Here is a 19,936-nt window from a genome sequence, read left to right as displayed (position 1 = left end):
AAAACGGATTCTTTATATGGATGTACTAGCATATACCCGCTACTTCGTTAGAGAATGTGGGTTGTATTTAAAACCACCCTATATCGACCATTATTAAAATTTTAGAAGCATTTAGTACCATAGTATGTTATCAAATATACCTCTGTATCTCAACCCTACACACCCATTCCTACACACCCAACAGGAATCTACCTCTATACTAAATTAGGTGCAATTTTTTACCATTTGTACTCTTGTTATACTTATTTTGAAAAAAAAATCACCCAAATCCGAATTGAGTATCAGTTAGTGCACATTAATATAAATTTCCATAACTACCTACTTTAGCAATCATAAGTACGAATTTCCAACACTTCCCACATACTCCAATCTTAATTCCAAATTTCAGGATTCTATCGGTTCACTTAAATCAAATTTGTATCACATTTAGTACCACTTAGAACACATAAGTAAAAATTTCCTCAGTAGTACGAATTTCCAAGTTTCAGGATTCCAACTCTATTGGTTCACCCACAATTCAAATTGTAGCAAATTTAGTAAATAGTTGTTCCAATGTCCAAAGCTTCCTACACCCCCACAGTCATCCTAAATCCAAGTTTCAGGATTCCAACTTTATCGGTTGACCCACAATTCAAATTGAACCAAAGTTAGTACACAGTAGTACCACTTTCCAAAACTTCCTACATCCCCACAGTGATCCTAATTACAAGTTTTATAGGTTCACCCACAATTCAAATTGTACCAAATTTAGTACACAATAGATCGAATTTCCAAAACCTCCTTCTAACCCCAAATCTACACCCCTACAGTGATACTAAATCCAAGATTCAGGATTCCAACTCTATCGCTTCACCCATAGTTTAAATTGTACCAAATTTAGTACACAGTAGTACGATTTTACAAAACCTCCTTCTTAGCCCAAACCAACACCCCACAGTGTTCCTAAATCCAAGTTTCAGGATTCCAACTTTATTGGTTGACAAATTGTACCAAATTTAGTACACAGTAGTACGAATTTCCAAAACTTCCTGCTTACCCAAACCTTCACCCCATAGTGATACTAAATCCAAGTTTAAGGATTCCAACTCTATCGGTTCACCCACAATTTAAATTGTACCAAATTTAGTACACAGTAGTACGAATTTCTAAAACATTCTACACACCCCAATCATACCCCCACACTGATCCTAAAACCAAGTTTTAGGATTCCAACTCTATCGGTTGACCCACAATTCAAATCGTATTAAATTTAGTACATATTTGTACTAATTTCCAAAATTTTCTTCGTACCCTAATTCTACACCTCCACAGTGATCCTAAATCAAAATTTCAGGATTCCAACTCTATCGGTTCACCCACAATTCGAATTGTACCAACTTTAGTACACATTAGTACCAATTTCCAAATCTTCCTACATACTCCAATCCTACACCTCCACAGTGATCCTGAATCAAAATTTCAGGATTCAAACTTTATCGCTTCACCCACAATTTAAATTGTACCAAATTTAGTACACATTAGTACAAATTTCTAAAATTTCCTACATATTTCAATCTTACACCTCAACAATGATCCAGACTCCAAATTTCATGATTTTAGCTCTATTGGTTCATCCTGACCCTAATCCTACATCCCTACAATGATCCTAACTCCAAACTTTATTGTTCCAGTTCTATCGCTTCACCCAAATCCAAATTTTACCAATTATAGTACGATTTAGTATTTTTGTACACATAAGTAAAAATTTCCAAAACTACGTACATATCCCAATCCTACACTCCGACGGTAATGTTAATTTCAATTTTCAGGATCCCAGCTCGATTTGTACCTCCAAATCAAATTTGTACCAAATATAGTACCATATAGTATTTTTCGTACACATGAGTACACGCTTTCCCAACCCCCCTCCTATCGACCCTACTTCTCAACGTTATTTTACATTCCAAATTTCAAGTTTTTAGCTCAGTCCATTCACATGCTACGAAATTGTACCAAATTTAGTACATTTTCGTACTTTTCGGATAGTTATAGTTCGAATTTCCAAAAACCCTTTAGTACATCTATCCTGCAGTCAGTCAACGACCACCAACCCAAATTTCAGAGTTCTAGCTCCATCGGTTCGCCAAATACATTTAGTACTTTTCGTACCGTTCTAGTATGAATTTCCAAAAACCCAGCATTATCTGTCACCTTTGGACCAGAGTCACCCTCACCCAAAATTTCAAGATTCTAGCTTCAGCCGTTTCGTCTGGGCGTTGATGAATCGTTAAATCAATAATCGTTACTCTTTTATTAGTATAGAATTAGTACTTTTCGTACAGTTCTAGTACGAATTTCCAAAAACCCAGCCTTATCTCTGACATTTGGGCCAAGAGTGACCCTCACCCAAAATTTCAAGATTCTAGCTTCAGCCGTTTCGTCAAAAATTGTTTAGCCGTCATGAAAATGGAATTAAAAATTCAGCCAGGGATTCACAAATTTTAAAAGTAAGGTCAATATGCAAGCTGGGAGGGGATCTTTATAGACGAGCTGAAGTGAGTCTCTATAGACGAGGTAAAGTGAGTCTCTGCAGGTGAGCTGAATAACGTATCTGATGGTAGTCTTTATAAATTGAGTATTTAGAACAGCCTGAAAGTTGACAGTTTCTGTAGACGATCCGTACGAGTAGTAGATCCTCAAACATGTTACGCCTATCCGATCATCTAGATATTGTACACATACAACCAAAATCATTACAGAACATTTGTTAATGGGAATTATAGGATCAATATATATGAGTATCAATATTTGTGGAAAATTTTCTACAAGCCAGGATTTTATAGTATACTGATATCAGTCTAGAACGACTGGTACCGAGTCAGTGTTGTAATACTTGTATATACCCAATGTTGTATCACATTTCGGTCCGTACGAAAATTTCTCCTTTAAAATGTTTTTCGTTTCTTAAACATTTTTACGTGCCCCACGTGTCCTTAAAATTGACATATAATTACGAACTTTTTTCGAATTGTTAAAATAAACAACTCGTCCTTTTTTTCGTCCAAAAACAACTGTCCTTTTCCACCACTACCACAACGACTAAACGAGTGTTGTAACAACTGTCGGCAACTGCTAAAGCATATGTTTGTCAGCACATTTGATTGCCATGCCCAACAATGTGGCGAGTGAATGTCACAAGGCTTCTTGTGGAGTATGGATCTAACAAGGGGGTCGATAAAGTGCCTTAAGGTACCTCAAGTATCACTTTTATAATTAGAAGCCACAAATGAAACAAAACCAAACACAATAACAACAATTCCTCCAACTTACATACAAACCATCCTTAATGATTGTCATATTCTAAATACAACAATTTCAATTGCAGCGTGGAAAAACAAAAACAACTAGCCTTCAATATATGGAAAAGGTCATGACTTATAAAGTAAACGAACGAAAAAAACGACAGCAACAACAAAAATGTTTATATAAAATAAACGAAACAATTGCTTCTGCGTACTTGTGTCACACATTGCGTCACATATCGCATACACCAGGATTTGAATACGAACGAATATGTCAAATTAAGACAGACTATCTGTCTCAATTCATTAGTGGCGAGTAAACAATTACTTGCATTTGTTGTTGTTTCATGTTTTTCGTAAACTAAAGTGCATTTCAAAGTCATTGCATTCCTTTAGATATCTCCACGTTTGGTTTATGACCGACCTGCAGCTTGCATGGCTATCGCATTCAGCCACCTTTTGTTTAAGCGGCCAGCTGTAATTGATAGTGGAGCTGCTGCTACTGCTCTAGATAACCACCAACAAAATGTGGAGTGGAGTGTTATTTTAACTTTTTATTCTAATTTTAATTAATAATTATATGTTGTGAAAATGAGTATGTCGTTTTTGACTTTTTTGGATTGCCAGCTCATTTATTTTTAATTTTTGAGTAATGACTTTGTTGAATTCGGTAGGAGTTAACCAAAAAGTGGATAATGGGTTTCAATTGCCTACAAAAGTATGCAGTTGAAGATGATAACTTGACTTACCCTTTCATTAAATATTACTCTTTTAAGAAGTTAAATTACAATTTGACTATGCAATCACAATTATTTTTAATTATAACATGCATGTGCTCGTCAAATATTTAAAAAATCTGAAGTTAGTCAGGCACAGGCTTGGAAAAATTATTTAGTAATAGAACAAAATAATATAGACGAAGGGGTTTTTTATAAAACCTGAGGAGCGGAAGGGAGTCTCCATAGCTGAAGGAAGCCTGAAGGGCGTCTCTGCAGACGGGTTGATGAACATCTCTACAGATGGGCGTCTTTACATACAAGCATTTGCAGACGAGCTGAACGGTGTCTTTATAGACAAACTTGAAGGCAGGAAGTATCAATAGATCAGCCTAAAGTTAGAGAGTCTCTATAGGCGGACTCATGGTAGAATATTAAAATATCTTATTTAAATGACTCTATAAGTGAGGATTTTCAGACTCGATATGTGAGTCTTTGAGTCCCAAGTCCCTTTAGAAGGCATTGAACTCTTTTATTTATAAAATAAAAATGGTTTTCAAAAGACCGTCAAGAGCTGAAGTGAGTTTCTATAGACAAGCCTGAAAGTTGGGAGTCTTTACGGACGAGCTGAAGGGAATCATTATAGATGAAGGTCTATCTATATGGAATGTCTAAAGACGAGCGGAAAGGAATCTCCATAGACGAGCTGAATGAAGTATATATTGATGAGCTGAGTATCTATTGTCTCTCTATAGACGAGCTGAAGGGAGTATATATAGTTGTACTGAAGGCAACCTGTATAGACGAGCTGAAAAAGTCTCGATATGCCAGCTTTAGAGAGTCTTCATAGATAAGCTGAATGGAGTCACTTTATATCCCAGCTTAAAGACGGGGAGTCCCTTTAGACCAGTCTTATGACTGGAAGTCCCTATAGACCAGTCTTATGACTGGGAGTCCCAATAGACCAGCCTGAAGACCGGGAGTTCTACATACGAGCTAAAGGGAGTCTCTATAGACCATCTGAAGGGAATCGCTATAGACAACTTGAATGAAGTCTTTACAGACCAGCGGAAGGGAGCTTGCTTGAAGGCATATAGTATTTATAGACGAGCGGAAGCAGGAATTCTTCAAAGACGAGCTGATGGAGGAAGGCCTTTATTAATAAAAATGAGAAGAGCCTTTATTAATAAAAATGAGAAGAATACATTTATTAATAAAAATATTTTTTTTTTGATTAATTTTACTAGCGTGAAAATTGTTGATAAAGAAATTCGGATTAAATTTTGATATCGTATTAAAAGAATATTTAAGAAGACCGCTAAGAGGAGAATAACTATAGAATACCTATTGAATTTGTTCCATATAGACTAGTCTCAGGTGGAATTCTATGTATACGCTCAGAAGGTATTCAATCAATAGATGATTCTCAGTTTGTTATCTGTCTATTGAAGAGTATCAATATGTCTAAAAAGATTGATACATAAGAGATGTTCTATCTTATTCAGTTAGCTGATCACTCCTTTTAGCTCAGCTCTTTTGAGTGAACTAGGTCGGTCTTCTTGTTCAATACTTCGCGATATGGCTCTTTTATTCCGTTGTAATTTTAGTTCGATCGTTCTTTTAATAGTTCATCGCTCTTCGAATAGTTCAGTTGATAGTTTGCTTTCTTAGAAGAGTATGTTCTGTGAATAAACATTTTTTGGAATGATAAGTTTCAGAAGAATTAATTGACCTATATGGCGTGGATTCTTAATGAATGTTTCAGAAACACTTATGGACATATAAAGCGTGGATTTTTAATGAAAAGTTTCCGAAGAATTTAAAAATTACTTGATTTTAATCATAAAAATACTGAACAAATAAAACAACGTTTTTGGTTTGCCAACTGAATGAAAAAGCTGTTAATATCACATGCAAAATAAAACGCGATCTACGTCGCTTTCATTTAGACCAAATCGAACTAGATCAGTAAAAAGCTCAAATTTGAACTACTCTTTTAATGAACTAAAAAGAACGGCTTTGTAAGACATAGTTCAATCACTCTTTTTAGTGAATCGTTCATTGGAACTAGTTCGTTCGTGTACTGTACAACTCTATTATACATTAAAAATCCTCAGAAGATTCGACTATCAGAAGACGTTCTACATATGTCCGTCCTATGCATAGAAGACCATCAGGAGATCTTTTTTATATAGAAAAACTATAGAATTTATATAAACCTTTATTATTTGAAGTGTTCTAGCCCAACCTTCATAAAATATTAATATTTCAAAAATTCTCTCCTTCATTTATCATTTCAGATTCTTATTGTGGAAATTATACAATCTCGCCATCAAGAGAAAATCTCAAATGGTAATAACACTGGCCGACGTTATGTGTTTATGGGCTATGAAATACCCGAATGGTTGGTGCAATGCTATAAGAAAATTGGTATCTTCGGATTTGGTGCTGGTGTCTGCCAAATGACCACAGATATTGCCAAATACTCGATTGGACGTTTGAGGCCACATTTCTTTGCGGTAAGTAATTTGAGGAAAATTCTAAATCATTCTGGGACATTTTTGGAGAATGTCTTTCAGAAATAGTTTTTTTCCCACAACAAAGTTTCTAAAAACTTAGAACAGCCACTTATTTTGTGGCTGTTTGAACAAACACATGTCTGGCAGATTTCGTTGTTGGTTTTCAGAATAATGGCTATATTTTGTGGTGTTGAAGTTTATGGGTCTGTCAAAAACGAAAAGAACAGAAGAATTTAATTTCATCTTTATGGTAAGAGTTACAAGGGAAGAGGGAGAGAATTCCGAAAAAAGAACGAACATCAAAGTTAATATTTCAATGGACGACAAGCAATTGTCACTCGAAGTTTATGTACATGTTCCCACTTATTCTAATGGCTTGGAAATTTTGAATGTTACACATTGGCTAACCAAAAAAATCCAACACTAAAAGCAATACATTGTGTAATAATAAAAATTCATAGCAACGAATTTTATTATCCAAAATTTCCAAAGTCATTTAGCAATGGAGTTTTTTTCTTTTTTACTTCTCTGTGATACAATGTGCCACACTTGTTTGGTGCTGCAAGTAATTTAATTTCAGTTTTGTTGTTGTTTTTGTTTCATCTTTGTTTATTCTGAAGTTGAGTACCATACCGCACACTCAGCCAATATAAGGGGGAGGAATTCCCATTGTGTCTATTTATCCAGACGCCAGCTGTTTTTTTATATATTTTATTTTTGTTTTCATTTCAATTTTTTGGTTATTCCAATTATTTTTCCCCGACAAGCACTTCACCGTCATTAAAATGAGGAGAAGGGTTCAAAATTCTCCCAACATTTGTTGTGTCAAGAACGTGAGTACTGAATGAATGGTATTCCCCCTCTTTTTAAATGAAAATCAGCCATTCGATTTTGTTTTTATTATTTTATGAGTTCCTTTACCCCTAATTAGAACTGGATTTTTGTTTTCTGCTTTGGCGACAATGACAAAAAATCCAAATAAGACTTTTGCATATGTTTTGAGTTTTCAAGATGCTTCATTTGTCGGCACCAACATTTAATGGGTTATTAAAATTACAAAGTATTAAAAATATGAAGAAGTGGTATGTGAATATTTTCAAGGTCAGGAATAATACACCGCGCAACAAAAATTTTAAGAATGGAGAGATTTATTTTTTGTAATGAATACAGACGAACAAAAAGGCGTCTTTACAGATGATCTAAAAGGAGTCTCTATAGACGAGCTGAAGGGAGTCTCTATATAGACGAGCTGAAGGGAGTCTCTATAGACGAGCTGAAGGGAGTCTCTATATAGACGAGCTGAAGGGAGTCTCTATAGACGAGCTGAAGGGAGTCTCTATATAGACGAGCTGAAGGGAGTCTCTATAGACGAGCTGAAGGGAGTCTCTATATAGACGAGCTGAAGGGAGTCTCTATAGACGAGCTGAAGGGAGTCTCTATATAGACGAGCTGAAGGGAGTCTCTATAGACGAGCTGAAGGGAGTCTCTATAGACGAGCTGAAGGGAGTCTCTATAGACGAGCTGAAGGGAGTCTCTATAGACGAGCTGAAGGGAGTCTCTATAGACGAGCTGAAGGGAGTCTCTATAGACGAGCTGAAGGGAGTCTCTATAGACGAGCTGAAGGGAGTCTCTATAGACGAGCTGAAGGGAGTCTCTATAGACGAGCTGAAGGGAGTCTCTATAGACGAGCTGAAGGGAGTCTCTATAGACGAGCTGAAGGGAGTCTCTATAGACGAGCTGAAGGGAGTCTCTATAGACGAGCTGAAGGGAGTCTCTATAGACGAGCTGAAGGGAGTCTCTATAGACGAGCTGAAGGGAGTCTCTATAGACGAGCTGAAGGGAGTCTCTATAGACAAGCTGAAGGGAGTCTCTTTAGACGAGCTGAAGGGAGTCTCTATAGACGAGCTGAAGGGAGTCTCTATAGACGAGCTGAAGGGAGTCTCTATAGACGAGCTGAAGGGAGTCTCTATAGACGGAGCTGAAGGGAGTCTCTATAGACGGGTTGAAGGGCATCTTTACAGCCGATTTGATGGGCTTCGTTATAGACGAGCTCTGAAGATTAGCATATTTATAGATGTAGTGAAGGCGGGGTTTCTCTATAGAGGAGCTGAGGGTGCCTTTATAGACTGAAGAACGAATTTTTAACTCGACCTGTCTTTAGGCTAGTTGTCTGTTTACATTGAGCTGAAGTCATGGACGTTTTAAAACATTGTTTTATTATTAGCAGGTGAAGACAGTGAAAAAAAAAATTCTAGAGGATCTCTCTTCTATATAGAAGAGCGTTTTTATAGATTAGGATCTTTATAGACGTAGTGAAGGCGGGGTTTCTCTATAGAGGAGCTGAGGGTGCCTTTATAGACTGAATAACGCATTTTTAACTCGACCTGTCTTTAGGCTAGTTGTCTGTATACATTGAGCTGAAGTCATGCAGGTTTTAAAACATTGTTTTATTATTAGCAGCTGAAGACAGTGAAGAAAATCTCTAGAAGATTTCTCCTCTATATAGACGATCATTATGTAACTGTCTATTGTATAGATGACTATTAAATGTGTCCTTTTGTATGGAGACCCTTCTTCTTCTTCATTTGGGGATAAAATCACATATTACAAATGATGTAAAACGACAAAAACAAAAAGTGTTGGACAAATAACCACCCATGTAGCTCGCACACACACATGAGATTGTAATTCCAACTAATCCTCCCAAAAGAAACAAAGCGAATCGAATTTCTGGTAACACAAAATGAAAATCAAAACAACGAAAGTATTTATGGACCTAATCACCGAATAAATGCATCCAAAATACAATTCAACTAGACATCCATTTGAAAGGAATTCCATTCCCCCACCCTAGCAATGGCTGTAGGAAACCGGCTCAAATTGCAACTCTCGCACACACATTGTGGTCGGTGCGAACAAACCGAAATAAATCTTAATAATGATTTTGTTAAAATCACAACCAATTTACAGCCACTACCAAACAAACAAAAAAAAACGAAACCGAAAAAATCACACCAATTTCTGAGGAATTGTGGCAATAGAAATGGATTTCGGCAAAGCGGCTTACCAAAAGATTAAAACTGACCGACCGACCGATCGACCACCGCACAATTGCAACCGAACAGTGTGAAAATGTTAACGAAATTCTGCAACATAGTTTCGACTTGTTCGGATACACGTAAAGACCAAAAGGATCAGATCACAGAGACACAGAGGATATGTGGCCATTTACATGTGTGTTACACATGTCTTTAACATTATTCAAATGTGTGTTGTTGTTCTTGTTTTTACGTCGTTTAATTTCGTAACTTCGTTTCGAATTTAAACATTATTGCATAGATGTTAACAATGTAATATACGATGATCGGTGAAGAGAGAAGGCGGTATGGTAATTGTTGATAGTTGAAGGACTTCTTTATGGGTGAGCAGAAATAAAACAGAACCTGAAGAAAGTTTTTACAGGCGACCTGAGGGGAGTTTTCATAAACAATTGGGAGATCTTCTTTATAAGTGAACTGTAGGTGGCATTATAGACGATCTCAAGAAAGCCTTTATAGGGGAGGTGAAGGGTGCCTATATATAACTTTTTAGGGCTGATTGCAGAAAATGTGTGTAGGCGACCTGAATAGGCTCATTATAGACGAGCGGAAACCGGTCTTTATGAGCCAACTGAAGGGAGTCATTATAGACGAGCCAAAGGGAATTTCTATAGACGAGCTGGAGTGAGTCTCTATAGACGAAATGAAGGGAGTCATTATAGGCGATCTGAGACCCCTTGTCTTAGTTTTAGTTTTAGAAATTCTTTACATTTCAAGTCATTAGGACGATCTGGAGGGTCAAGGTCGAGCTCTTGGGCGTCTTCATGACGGGGATTTCTAAAGAGCTGAAGGACGCTGCAGGAAAAAATATTTTCCATTATATACGAACTCATTATATACAAATAAAGATAGTATTTACGGGCGAGGTGGAGGGCGTCTTTATAAAGGAACTGAAGGGAGACTTTATAAACGATCCAATGGAAGTCTTTAGAACGATTTTAAGGGAGCCTTTGTCGATGATTAGGGGAACTGCACTGATATTTATAGAGCTAAGGCGGCAAGAGTTTATTGATGAGCCAAAGACAAGGCAGTCATAAAGACGACCTGAAGTCCAGGTAAAAATTTTAATAGAACTTAACCCTATAGAGTATTATTAGAGCTAAAGCCCAGAGAGTGTTCATAGTAGACCTGAATGCCAGGAAGTGTTTACTGAGGAATTATTACAAAGGGAAGTTTTTAACTCGACTTAAAGGCCTAGGAAATTTTATAGACAATGTACAGAAAGTATTTTTAGGACGGTTGAATGCTAGTGACACTTAATAACCAAACCTGGAGGCTTTATTGATGAGCTGAAGGCCCGAATGCCTTTTTAGTCGACCTGAAGTTCAGGAATATTTTTATTCGATGTGATTAGTCGACCTGAAGTCCAGGAATGTTTTTTATTCGATGTGAACTAAGTTGTGAACTAAGGTCTGAGGTCAAGAAGCCCTTATAGTCAGGATATTTTCATAGAGAAGTTTAACGAGTTTTTATACCCTCAGACAATTTGGATTTCGGAAAATTTTTAGTCGATTTACAAATGTGTGTCCCATAGTCTGTCTAGCCGGCTGGTGTGCTCGATAACTCTCGAAGGGAGTAACCGATTTAATCCAAACATTGCACATCGTAATATTCCTTGCAAATTTAGAATATGTTCAAGAATGGTGTATATGAGTCGACTCCTTCTGGTACCTACCCCACACAACCTATTACCAAGCACAGATCACGTTCGTAGGTAAGATCCGTCGGCCCTCCCCCACAAAGGGGCAAATTTAATTGTAAATTTAATTTGAGGCGAATTGAATAACCGATTTGATCAACATTAAATTCGAAACCTATGATAAGCGAATAATAAAACCCATGTGTAATTCCGAAGATCTTCGCAAACCATAGACTGAGGGTATACATCTGTCGGCCACACTGACTAACACTTCCTTACTTGTTTAAGGGGACATGAAGATCTTCGCCGATTGGCTTTATCCTAGTTCGTACGATAGCTATACACTCACAGAGAATGGTGTAAAAATTTTGAATCGATTGGGTTAGTAGTTTTTGAGTTATCTTGCCCGCCATTCCCCAAAACACTGTTTGGAGAAAAACACGTTTAAAGTTTGAGCAGCCCTTCAGCCATCGCTTGATGTTGACACACATTTTATGGGCACATTTTTGAATTTGTGTAGGTTCGAATTAGATCATGACACAAAATTAAATTTTTTGAAACAGAGAATGGGGGTCCCTTAAGAAGAAATAACGGACAGAAAGTCTTTCTATGCGATTTGATGTTCAGTGAGCTTTGTTTGAATGTAAGAAAATCTTTATGATGACTTCATGAGAAGGTTTAAGAGTCGATTTGAATTATGTTCTCAAGATCTGAAGCCAGGCAGTTATTATAGTTGACTCGAAGGTCAGGGCAGGTTTATAGACAAGGCTGGAGTTCTAAATTTTAACCAGTGAGCGGAGCATTATAGTCGGACGGGCCGACCATACGATACCCTAAACAACAACGACGGAGTTCTAACTTTCTAAGGAAGTGTATTCCGAGCCTGGGAAATATTTCGTGACATTTGCACCCTCTTGCCCGTGTAGAGGTCAATAGCACATCTTCCATACACTGACATATTTTCCGAATATTATTATATTCAGTACAACCCTTCTTATTACTTGTCCAGATTAACTTCAGCGTGGGTTGTATGGTGATGATCGGCTTATAACTGTGCCCTATAGATCGATTCGAAAAATTGCACAAAATTAAGTTTTCGGTCCACTTCATCCCAAAAATATTATCTGATCATCACCGAAAATTATAAGCGCTGTCCTTGACCATAACTGGAACCCCATGGAAAATTTCAAATTTCGATAAGCGTTATACTTCCGCCCTTTAGTGTGGTAATGGGTTACTAAATAATATCTGAATACGTAAGCACCTGTAAATATTTAAGTGTAACTCCCACATACGACAATATAAATAGTATCAATTTAAAGGTCAGTCACTCCTCTTGGACATACTATCAAATTCTCGGGTCTATGTCCTTTAGGAGTAAATATATACGCCATAAAATCCTACTTTTGTAATTTTTACACAAAAGTCAGGGTCCATTTGACCCGCTAAATATTGACCGATCTTTATTAAAACAGGCATGCTTATTCTTTGGCCAGATCCCCTTCCTCATTTAAAAATTCGCGATGTTTGGGCCATAATTTAGTATTTGGTCCATTTCATCCCCTAAATATTAACCGATCTTTACCAGAAACAATAGGGGTCTTCATTAGCCAGAACCCATCCCACATGCAAAAGTTCGTGAAGATTGATCCATAACTGTGGCCTGTATCGTGTTTACAAATTATAATGGACAGACGGACGGACGGACACACATGTCTAGATCAACTCAGCTAGTCGAGATATGACGATCGGTATACTTATTTACGATCGGTATACAATATTTACAAACTCTTGGGGCTGCACAAAGCTATAATACCCTGACAACATAGTTGTCTTGGGAGAATATATTATACCCTAATAAATTCTCCCAAGACTAAAAAATATTTTGGTCTTGCAAACTACAGTCCAGATATTAATTTTAGCCCAGTTGTCAACTTAAGACTTGGCCATAGACGACCTGAAAGCTAGGGAGTCTTAAATGGCAAGCAAAAAATAAGCGAGCGATATTTGATGGTCTAACGGTTCCAAGCGATCCCAAAATTTATTTATATTTCCCAAACTTCTATAGTCCATCGACATAGTCATTGAAGTTCCAGAAGATGTATTTATCCAATACAAAGAGAGATTATTTTAAGTGGACCAGAGCTGATTCCTCGTGGCATTAAGTGTCTCTAGTTTTCTTACAATATAAATTTCCCGAATTCCAACTTGACTCCTCTTATAGACTAATTAAAATAAGCTAAAGAGCCTTTATAGTTGACCCTAAGGTCAGGGATGGTTTACAGATGAACTGTAATTGCATGCGAACTAAAAGCTGGGGGAATTAAATTAATCCTCTGTAGACTGACACCGAGAAATAATGTTTTGGCGTTCCGAACTAAAGTCCAGATATTCATTTTAGCCCAGCTTGTCAACTTAAGGCCAGGCTATAAACGTCATGAAGGCTATGGAGTCTTAAGCGGCAAGCAAGGAGTGATCGGGCGATATTTGGTGGTCTAAAGGTGAAGTGGCGCTGCATGTTTATAAACGATCCCAAAATTCATTTATATTTTCCAAACTTCTTTAGTTTATCAATATTGTAGACGCAGTCCCAGACAAATAAACGGGAATGAGTTTTAGTGGACCAGACCTACACCTTATGAGGATAAGCCTCTGTATTTATTTGGACAAATTTCCTGAATTCCCACTTGATACCTCTTAATGTGTAATGAAAATATGTACATTTTAATTATCAGTTAAAGGAAACAGTAGCATTGCACAATTCCACTAAAGATCAAAAGAAGGAACAGCAACGAAACAACCACCATTTGGTTTAATGGAAAGAAAATTATCTCTGTTTTATAGAGGGGGAGGAGTGAAACCATGAATACAGGTATTTGCCTTTGTCCATTCAAAGTGTCCGCTCGTCCGTCCAACAATTTGGTGTGTGTGTGTGTGTACAAAAATCACACCTGCTGATTGTCCAACATTTACCCAAATGAAATGTGAAACCTCTAACTGCGAATAGCAAACACCACCTCCGAAAAAAAAACAAAAAACCCCAAACGATTTATTTCAAACATTTTCGTTGCGATTATTTTACATAATTTAGCATTAAATTACTGGACATTGCGGCATAGCTGCCGCAGCAGAGTTGGAATTTATTGTCACATTTATTTCTTTTCTCAATTTAGGATTTTTTTATAATTCAATTTCAATAAATCAAATACAAAAGGACAAGAAACGAAAAAAACGCAAAACAAAACCGACAACATTTGTTCAAAATGTCAACGAGATTGAGAGTCGATCTGATGCGGACAGGTCTCGTTGGCCCATTCAAGTGAAATATTTACAATAATCACGCAAATATTTTAATTTATAATTTAATACATTTAATCGCAGATATTTTTATTTAAATGGACTCACTCATTGCATTACGCTAATCGCCACATTCGTCTGAACAATTATTTGCACACAATTTACTGTCAATCACTTGGCCCAAATAACCCGACAACTGAACACGGCTGAACATTTAAAATAAAATTCAATAAATCTATCAGATTACAGCATATTTCGTGTGTAATGCATGAAAATCATTTAAAAATTGGTGAATATATTATGCAAAATGCAAAAAAAAAAATTAATAAATAAATGAAAATATTTAACATTTACCAAGTGGGCAAGTGGGTTTGGATTTAATTTCAAAGATAAAGGAAGAGGTGTGGAAATATTGAAAACACATAGCAGAATAAGCTAAGATTTTAGTATGGTTCGTTAAGGTATTCGATAGAAATGTATTAATTGATAATGCATTAAAGACTTCAGCAAGTTTACAAACAATTCCTGATATGTACTTGTCTAAAAAACACACTATGAACATCCATTCGGTTATACATACATCGTGTCTTTCAGCTTGATTATAAAAATTCACAAGTCCTCCAATGGTTAATGAAGAGTTAATAACTTCTTCACGCCCCTTTATATTCTCTTCAGCTCAATAAATAGACTCTCGTCTGAAAAAAACCGTTTTCTTAGGGAGTCTATTAAGAACTTCAAGACTACGACTAAGCCAACTAAGAGTCAAAGAGCATTTTCCTCGGCCTTCAGCTTACCTAAATATACCTTGTGGATATTAACATGTCTATAAAAGCCTTTGAATTATTCTATAAATACTCCCTGAACTTTTGTTCTTCAAAAAGGCTCCTTGGTCTACCGGCTCTATATATAAACATCTTGTCCTTCACGTTTTCTATAAATACTTTTCAATCTTCCTTCCGCTCTTGCAGGTCGACTAAAGATTTTACTTGCTACTCACACTTTTAATATCCGAATAACTTCTCTCCCATTCAGCTCGTCCACACAGACCACCTTCCGATCTCTATATAAAGTCTCCCATTGTTTAGCCCATCCATAAAGATTCCTTGTCTTTAGCTCGTCCATAAAAGCTCCCTGCTCTATTCTCGTTTATTCAGGCACCATCCTTTAACTCGTCTATAGAGATTCCTTTCATCCCCATTCAGATTGTCTATAAAGATCCCCTTAAGCTCGTCTGTAGAGACGCTCTCTATATAAAGTCTCCCGTTGTTTAGCCCATCCATAAAGATTCCTTGTCTTTAGCTCGTCCATAAAAGCTCCCTGCTCTATTCTCGTTTATTCAGGCGCCATTCTTTAACTCGTCTATAGAGATTCCGTTCATCCCCATTCAGATTGTCTATAAAGATCCCCTTAAGCTCGTCTGTAGAGACGCCTTTCAGTTCCTTTGTAGAGTCGACCTTCAGCACGTCTGTAGGCACGCCATTCTGCTCATCTGTAGAGACGCTATTCAGCTCGTGTGTAAAGGCGTCCTTCAGATCTTTTGTTGATACGAACTTCAGCTCCTTTGTAGAGACACCCCTCAGCTTGTATGTAGAAACGTCCTCTGCTTGACAATGAAGACCCACTTCGTCCACAAAGACTCCAAGCCTTCAGTTAGTCTATAAAGACTCCCTTCAATTCATCTATAAATACTTCCTTCAGTTCGCCTATAAAGACTGTCTTCAGTTCGTCTATAAAGACTGTCTCAAGCTCGTCTATAGACACTCCTTTTAGTTCTTATATAAAGACTCCCTTCAGCTGGTCTATAGAAACTCCCCTCAGCTTGTATATAGAGACTCCCTTCAGCTCAGTTCTATAGAGACGCTCTTCTGCACGTCTGTAGGGACGCCCTTCAACTCGTTTGTAAAGACGTGCTTCTGCTCCTTTGTAGATACGAACTTCAGCTCCTTTTTAAAGACGCCCTTCAGCTTGTATGTAGAAACGTCCTCTTACTTACTTACTTATAATAGCTTACATAAGCCGAGATTAAAAAGATTTCCAAGCGCGTCGGTCTTGTGCGCAAGTCCACCAATTTGGAAGACCACGTTCCAAGATGTTGTTTTCTACTTGGTCTTTCCATCTAATTCGTGGCCTTCCCCTTCTACGGGAACCATGAGTAGGCTCATTTTTATATGCCTTTTGAGCTGGGGCATTTTCATTCATCCGCACAACATGGCCTAGCCACCGTAGTCGCTGCAGCTCAATACGTCTGACTATGTCGATGTCGGCGTATAAATTGTAGAGCTCGTGGTTCATTCGACGCCGATATTCACCGTCGACGCAGATCGGCCCGTAGATCTTTCGGAGAATTTTTCTCTCAAACACCCCAAGAGCTGCCTCATCTGCTTGTGCAAGTACCCATGCTTCAGATCCATATAACAGCACGGGTAGTATCAGCGTCTTGTAAAGTGTGAGTTTAGTCTGGCGGGAGGTGGCTTGTTTCTAAACTGCTTACTTAGACAATAGTAGCATCTGTTGGCCATCACAATCCTTCTCCGAATTTCAAAACTGATGTCATTTGTTTTATTTATGGCGGTACCAAGAGATATAAAGTCTTTAACTACATCGAAGCTGTAGTTCTGGTCCGAGTCTACTGGACGTCTTGCGCGTTGATAACATCAGCTTGGTCTTTTCGCCGTTTACTGCCAGACCCACTTCGGCAGATTCCTTTTCAATTTGTTCAAAGGTGGCTGTTACCGCTCGCAATGTTCGACCCATTATATCGATGTCATCGGCGTAGGCGAGTAACATGTGTTGTTTGGTGTACAGAGTGCCATTTCTGTTCACCTTTGCGTCTCGTATGACCTTTTCCAGTAGGATGTTAAAAAGATCACACGACAAACTGTCACCTTGTCTGAATCCTCGTTCGGTATTGAAGGCCTCCGATAGGTCCTTTCCTACTTTAACTGCTGACCTTGTGCCACTTAAAGTTATCCTGCATAGCCGTATTAATCCTCTGAACCGATAGGGCTGTCATATGCAGCTTTATAGTCGGCAAATAGGTGGTATGTGTCGATGTGTTTTTCGTGGGTCTTTTCCAGGATTTGGCGGAGAGTGAAAATCTGGTCAATGGTGGATTTGCCAGGTCTGAAACCGCATTGGTATGGTCCGATGATGTCATTGACCATTGGCTTCAATCGTTCACATAGCACACTGGATAGCACTTTATATGCGATGGGAAGGGGACTTATTCCTCTATAGTTGGCACATATCGTTCCTTTTTTGTGCACGGGACACAGGATGCTGAGGTTCCAATCACTGGGCATGCATTCATCTAGCCAAATGGTGCTAATCAGCTGGTGCATGCTCCTTACCAGCATCTGGCCACCAGACTTGAATAGTTCGGCTGGTAACCCATCGGCTCCTGCTGCTTTGTTGTTCTTGAGCCGATTAATTGTTTTTATGACCTCATCTTGGCTAGGTGGTATACACTCTATACCATCATCTCTTATTGGTTCTGGGGTATCTTCTTCATCGCCACTATTTGATACTAGAAGCTTTTCGAAATGCTCCTTCCAGATCCTCAACACGCGGTCTGTATCTGTCACCAGGTTTCCTTCTTTATCTCTACAGGAGGATGTGCCTTCGGTTTGGTGTTTTACTCGTTGGTAAAATTTCCGCTCGTCCAAAAAGGGCTCACTTCAGCTCGTTCATAAAGACTCCAAGCCTTCAGTTCGTCTATTAATACTCCCTTCAGCTCGTCTGTGGAGACGCCCTTCAGCTAGACTATAGAGACGCCCTTCAGCTCGTCTGTAGAGACGCCCTTCAGCTCGTCTGTAGAGACGCCCTTCAGCTCGTCTGTAGAGACGCCCTTCAGCTCGTCTGTAGAGACGCCCTTCAGCTCGTCTGTAGAGACACCCTTCAGCTCGTCAATAAAGATTAACTTCGTAAGCCCCCTGCTCATTTATAAAGGTTCCTTCCCCCTCGTCTATAAAGACTAATTTCTTCCTTTTGTCAATAAAGACCACCTTCTTCGGCTGGTTTAAAAAGGTGTGTTCAAGTTCTGTTTTCCTCTTTCTTTGAGACTCCCTCCCTTCATATCTTCTATAGAAACTCGCCCCAGGTCTCGTCTATAGAGACTCCTTGTCTAAAAAACTCCCTTTAGCTCTTATAGAGACTCTTCTTCAGTTCGTCTGAAAATACTCACTGCCTTCATCTCCTCTGTACGAACAAGGCTTATAGGAAGCTTACGCCTTCAGAACTCGTCTGTATAAATTTTCATCCATTCATCGCTAAGGGCTGTCCTAAGTTATTTACTTCGTCTTCCTTCTAATCATATGCTTTAGAAAATTCTTATTTGATATTTTTACTAAATATTTCCCTTGTTCCCCTCTTGCAGGTCTGCCAACCAATAATGCCCGATGGAACAACATGTGCCGATCCCATAAATCAGGGCAGATATATAACAGACTTCCGTTGTGCCGGAGTTGGTTCCACCGAACGTATGTTAAAAGAAGTTTCACTTTCCTTTCCCAGTGGACATTCGAGTTTTACCTTCTATGGCATGGTTTACTTGGCGGTAAGTTCAGCAACATGCAATCTTAATTCTGATTCAAAATATTGAAATATTTCCAAATGTTGTGTTTTCAGATCTATTTACAATGTCGCATGACATGGCGTGGCTCGAAATTGATTCGCCACTTTTTACAATTTGTGGGTATTATGTTGGCCTGGTACACGGCCTTGAGTCGTGTTTCCGATTACAAACATCACTGGTCTGATGTTTTGGGTGGTTCATTGGTTGGAGCTATTACAGCCATTGTGGTGGTAAGTTGTGATTTTATTTTCAATTTTTTTTTGTTTATTTTCTTAGCTTTAAATGCATGCCGATTTTTTCTTAGTAACCTTCTTGCACCATTCGTTTTTATATTTATGACCTCTTTTTGATCTAAGTTAACCTGGTCTTTTATAGCCATGACTTTCTTCTTCTTGACTTTAATTTGAGGTTCGATGTTTTGTTTTTAAATCCACTGTACTAAAAATATGCTTCTTAGTTACAACATTTTCCTTTGCCAATTCTGTTTTTTGATCTTATCATATTTATTCACCCCTTAATTTTTTAGACTTTCTTGGTGCCGGAAAATTGGTTTAATTGGAACACCGTTTGGCCCACTGTTCACCCTAAAAAGAAATGAGGGAATAAATTTTTAATATGTTCTCTACTCAAAAAAAGACACTTAATTAAATAAAGTTTTTTTAAAAAATCATTGCAAAATTTAAGTGTTTATTTTAGGGCATAAGACAAGAAATTTCAGGGAAACAATTTAGGGTTTTTCTTCTATTTTATCCGTATTTCGCCGAAAATTTACGTATATAAACATAATCACTTTTTGTGTATAAGTATACAACT

The 19,936-nt window shown here is 37.9% G+C and overlaps 1 protein-coding gene across 1 annotated transcript in view; it reads left to right on the top strand.

Annotated features, from left to right (window-relative positions):
• Positions 1 to 19,726, top strand: part of LOC133322267 (putative phosphatidate phosphatase) — a 72,592-nt gene extending 52,866 nt beyond the window's left edge. The window contains exons 3-6 of the mRNA XM_061531314.1: positions 6,298 to 6,516; positions 18,926 to 19,105; positions 19,177 to 19,353; positions 19,650 to 19,726. Of these exons, the coding sequence (XP_061387298.1) occupies positions 6,298 to 6,516; positions 18,926 to 19,105; positions 19,177 to 19,353; positions 19,650 to 19,721 (648 nt within the window). The 3' untranslated portion in view covers positions 19,722 to 19,726. The remainder of the gene's footprint in view (positions 1 to 6,297; positions 6,517 to 18,925; positions 19,106 to 19,176; positions 19,354 to 19,649) is intronic.
• The last annotated feature ends 210 nt before the right edge of the window (positions 19,727 to 19,936 follow it).

Source organism: Musca vetustissima, unplaced genomic scaffold (assembly GCF_032173495.1).
Source record: "Musca vetustissima isolate MV318-11 ecotype Yass unplaced genomic scaffold, APGP_CSIRO_Mvet_v1 utg40562, whole genome shotgun sequence".
NCBI lineage: Eukaryota > Metazoa > Arthropoda > Insecta > Diptera > Muscidae > Musca > Musca vetustissima.
This window is presented reverse-complemented; position numbering and strand designations above follow the sequence as displayed.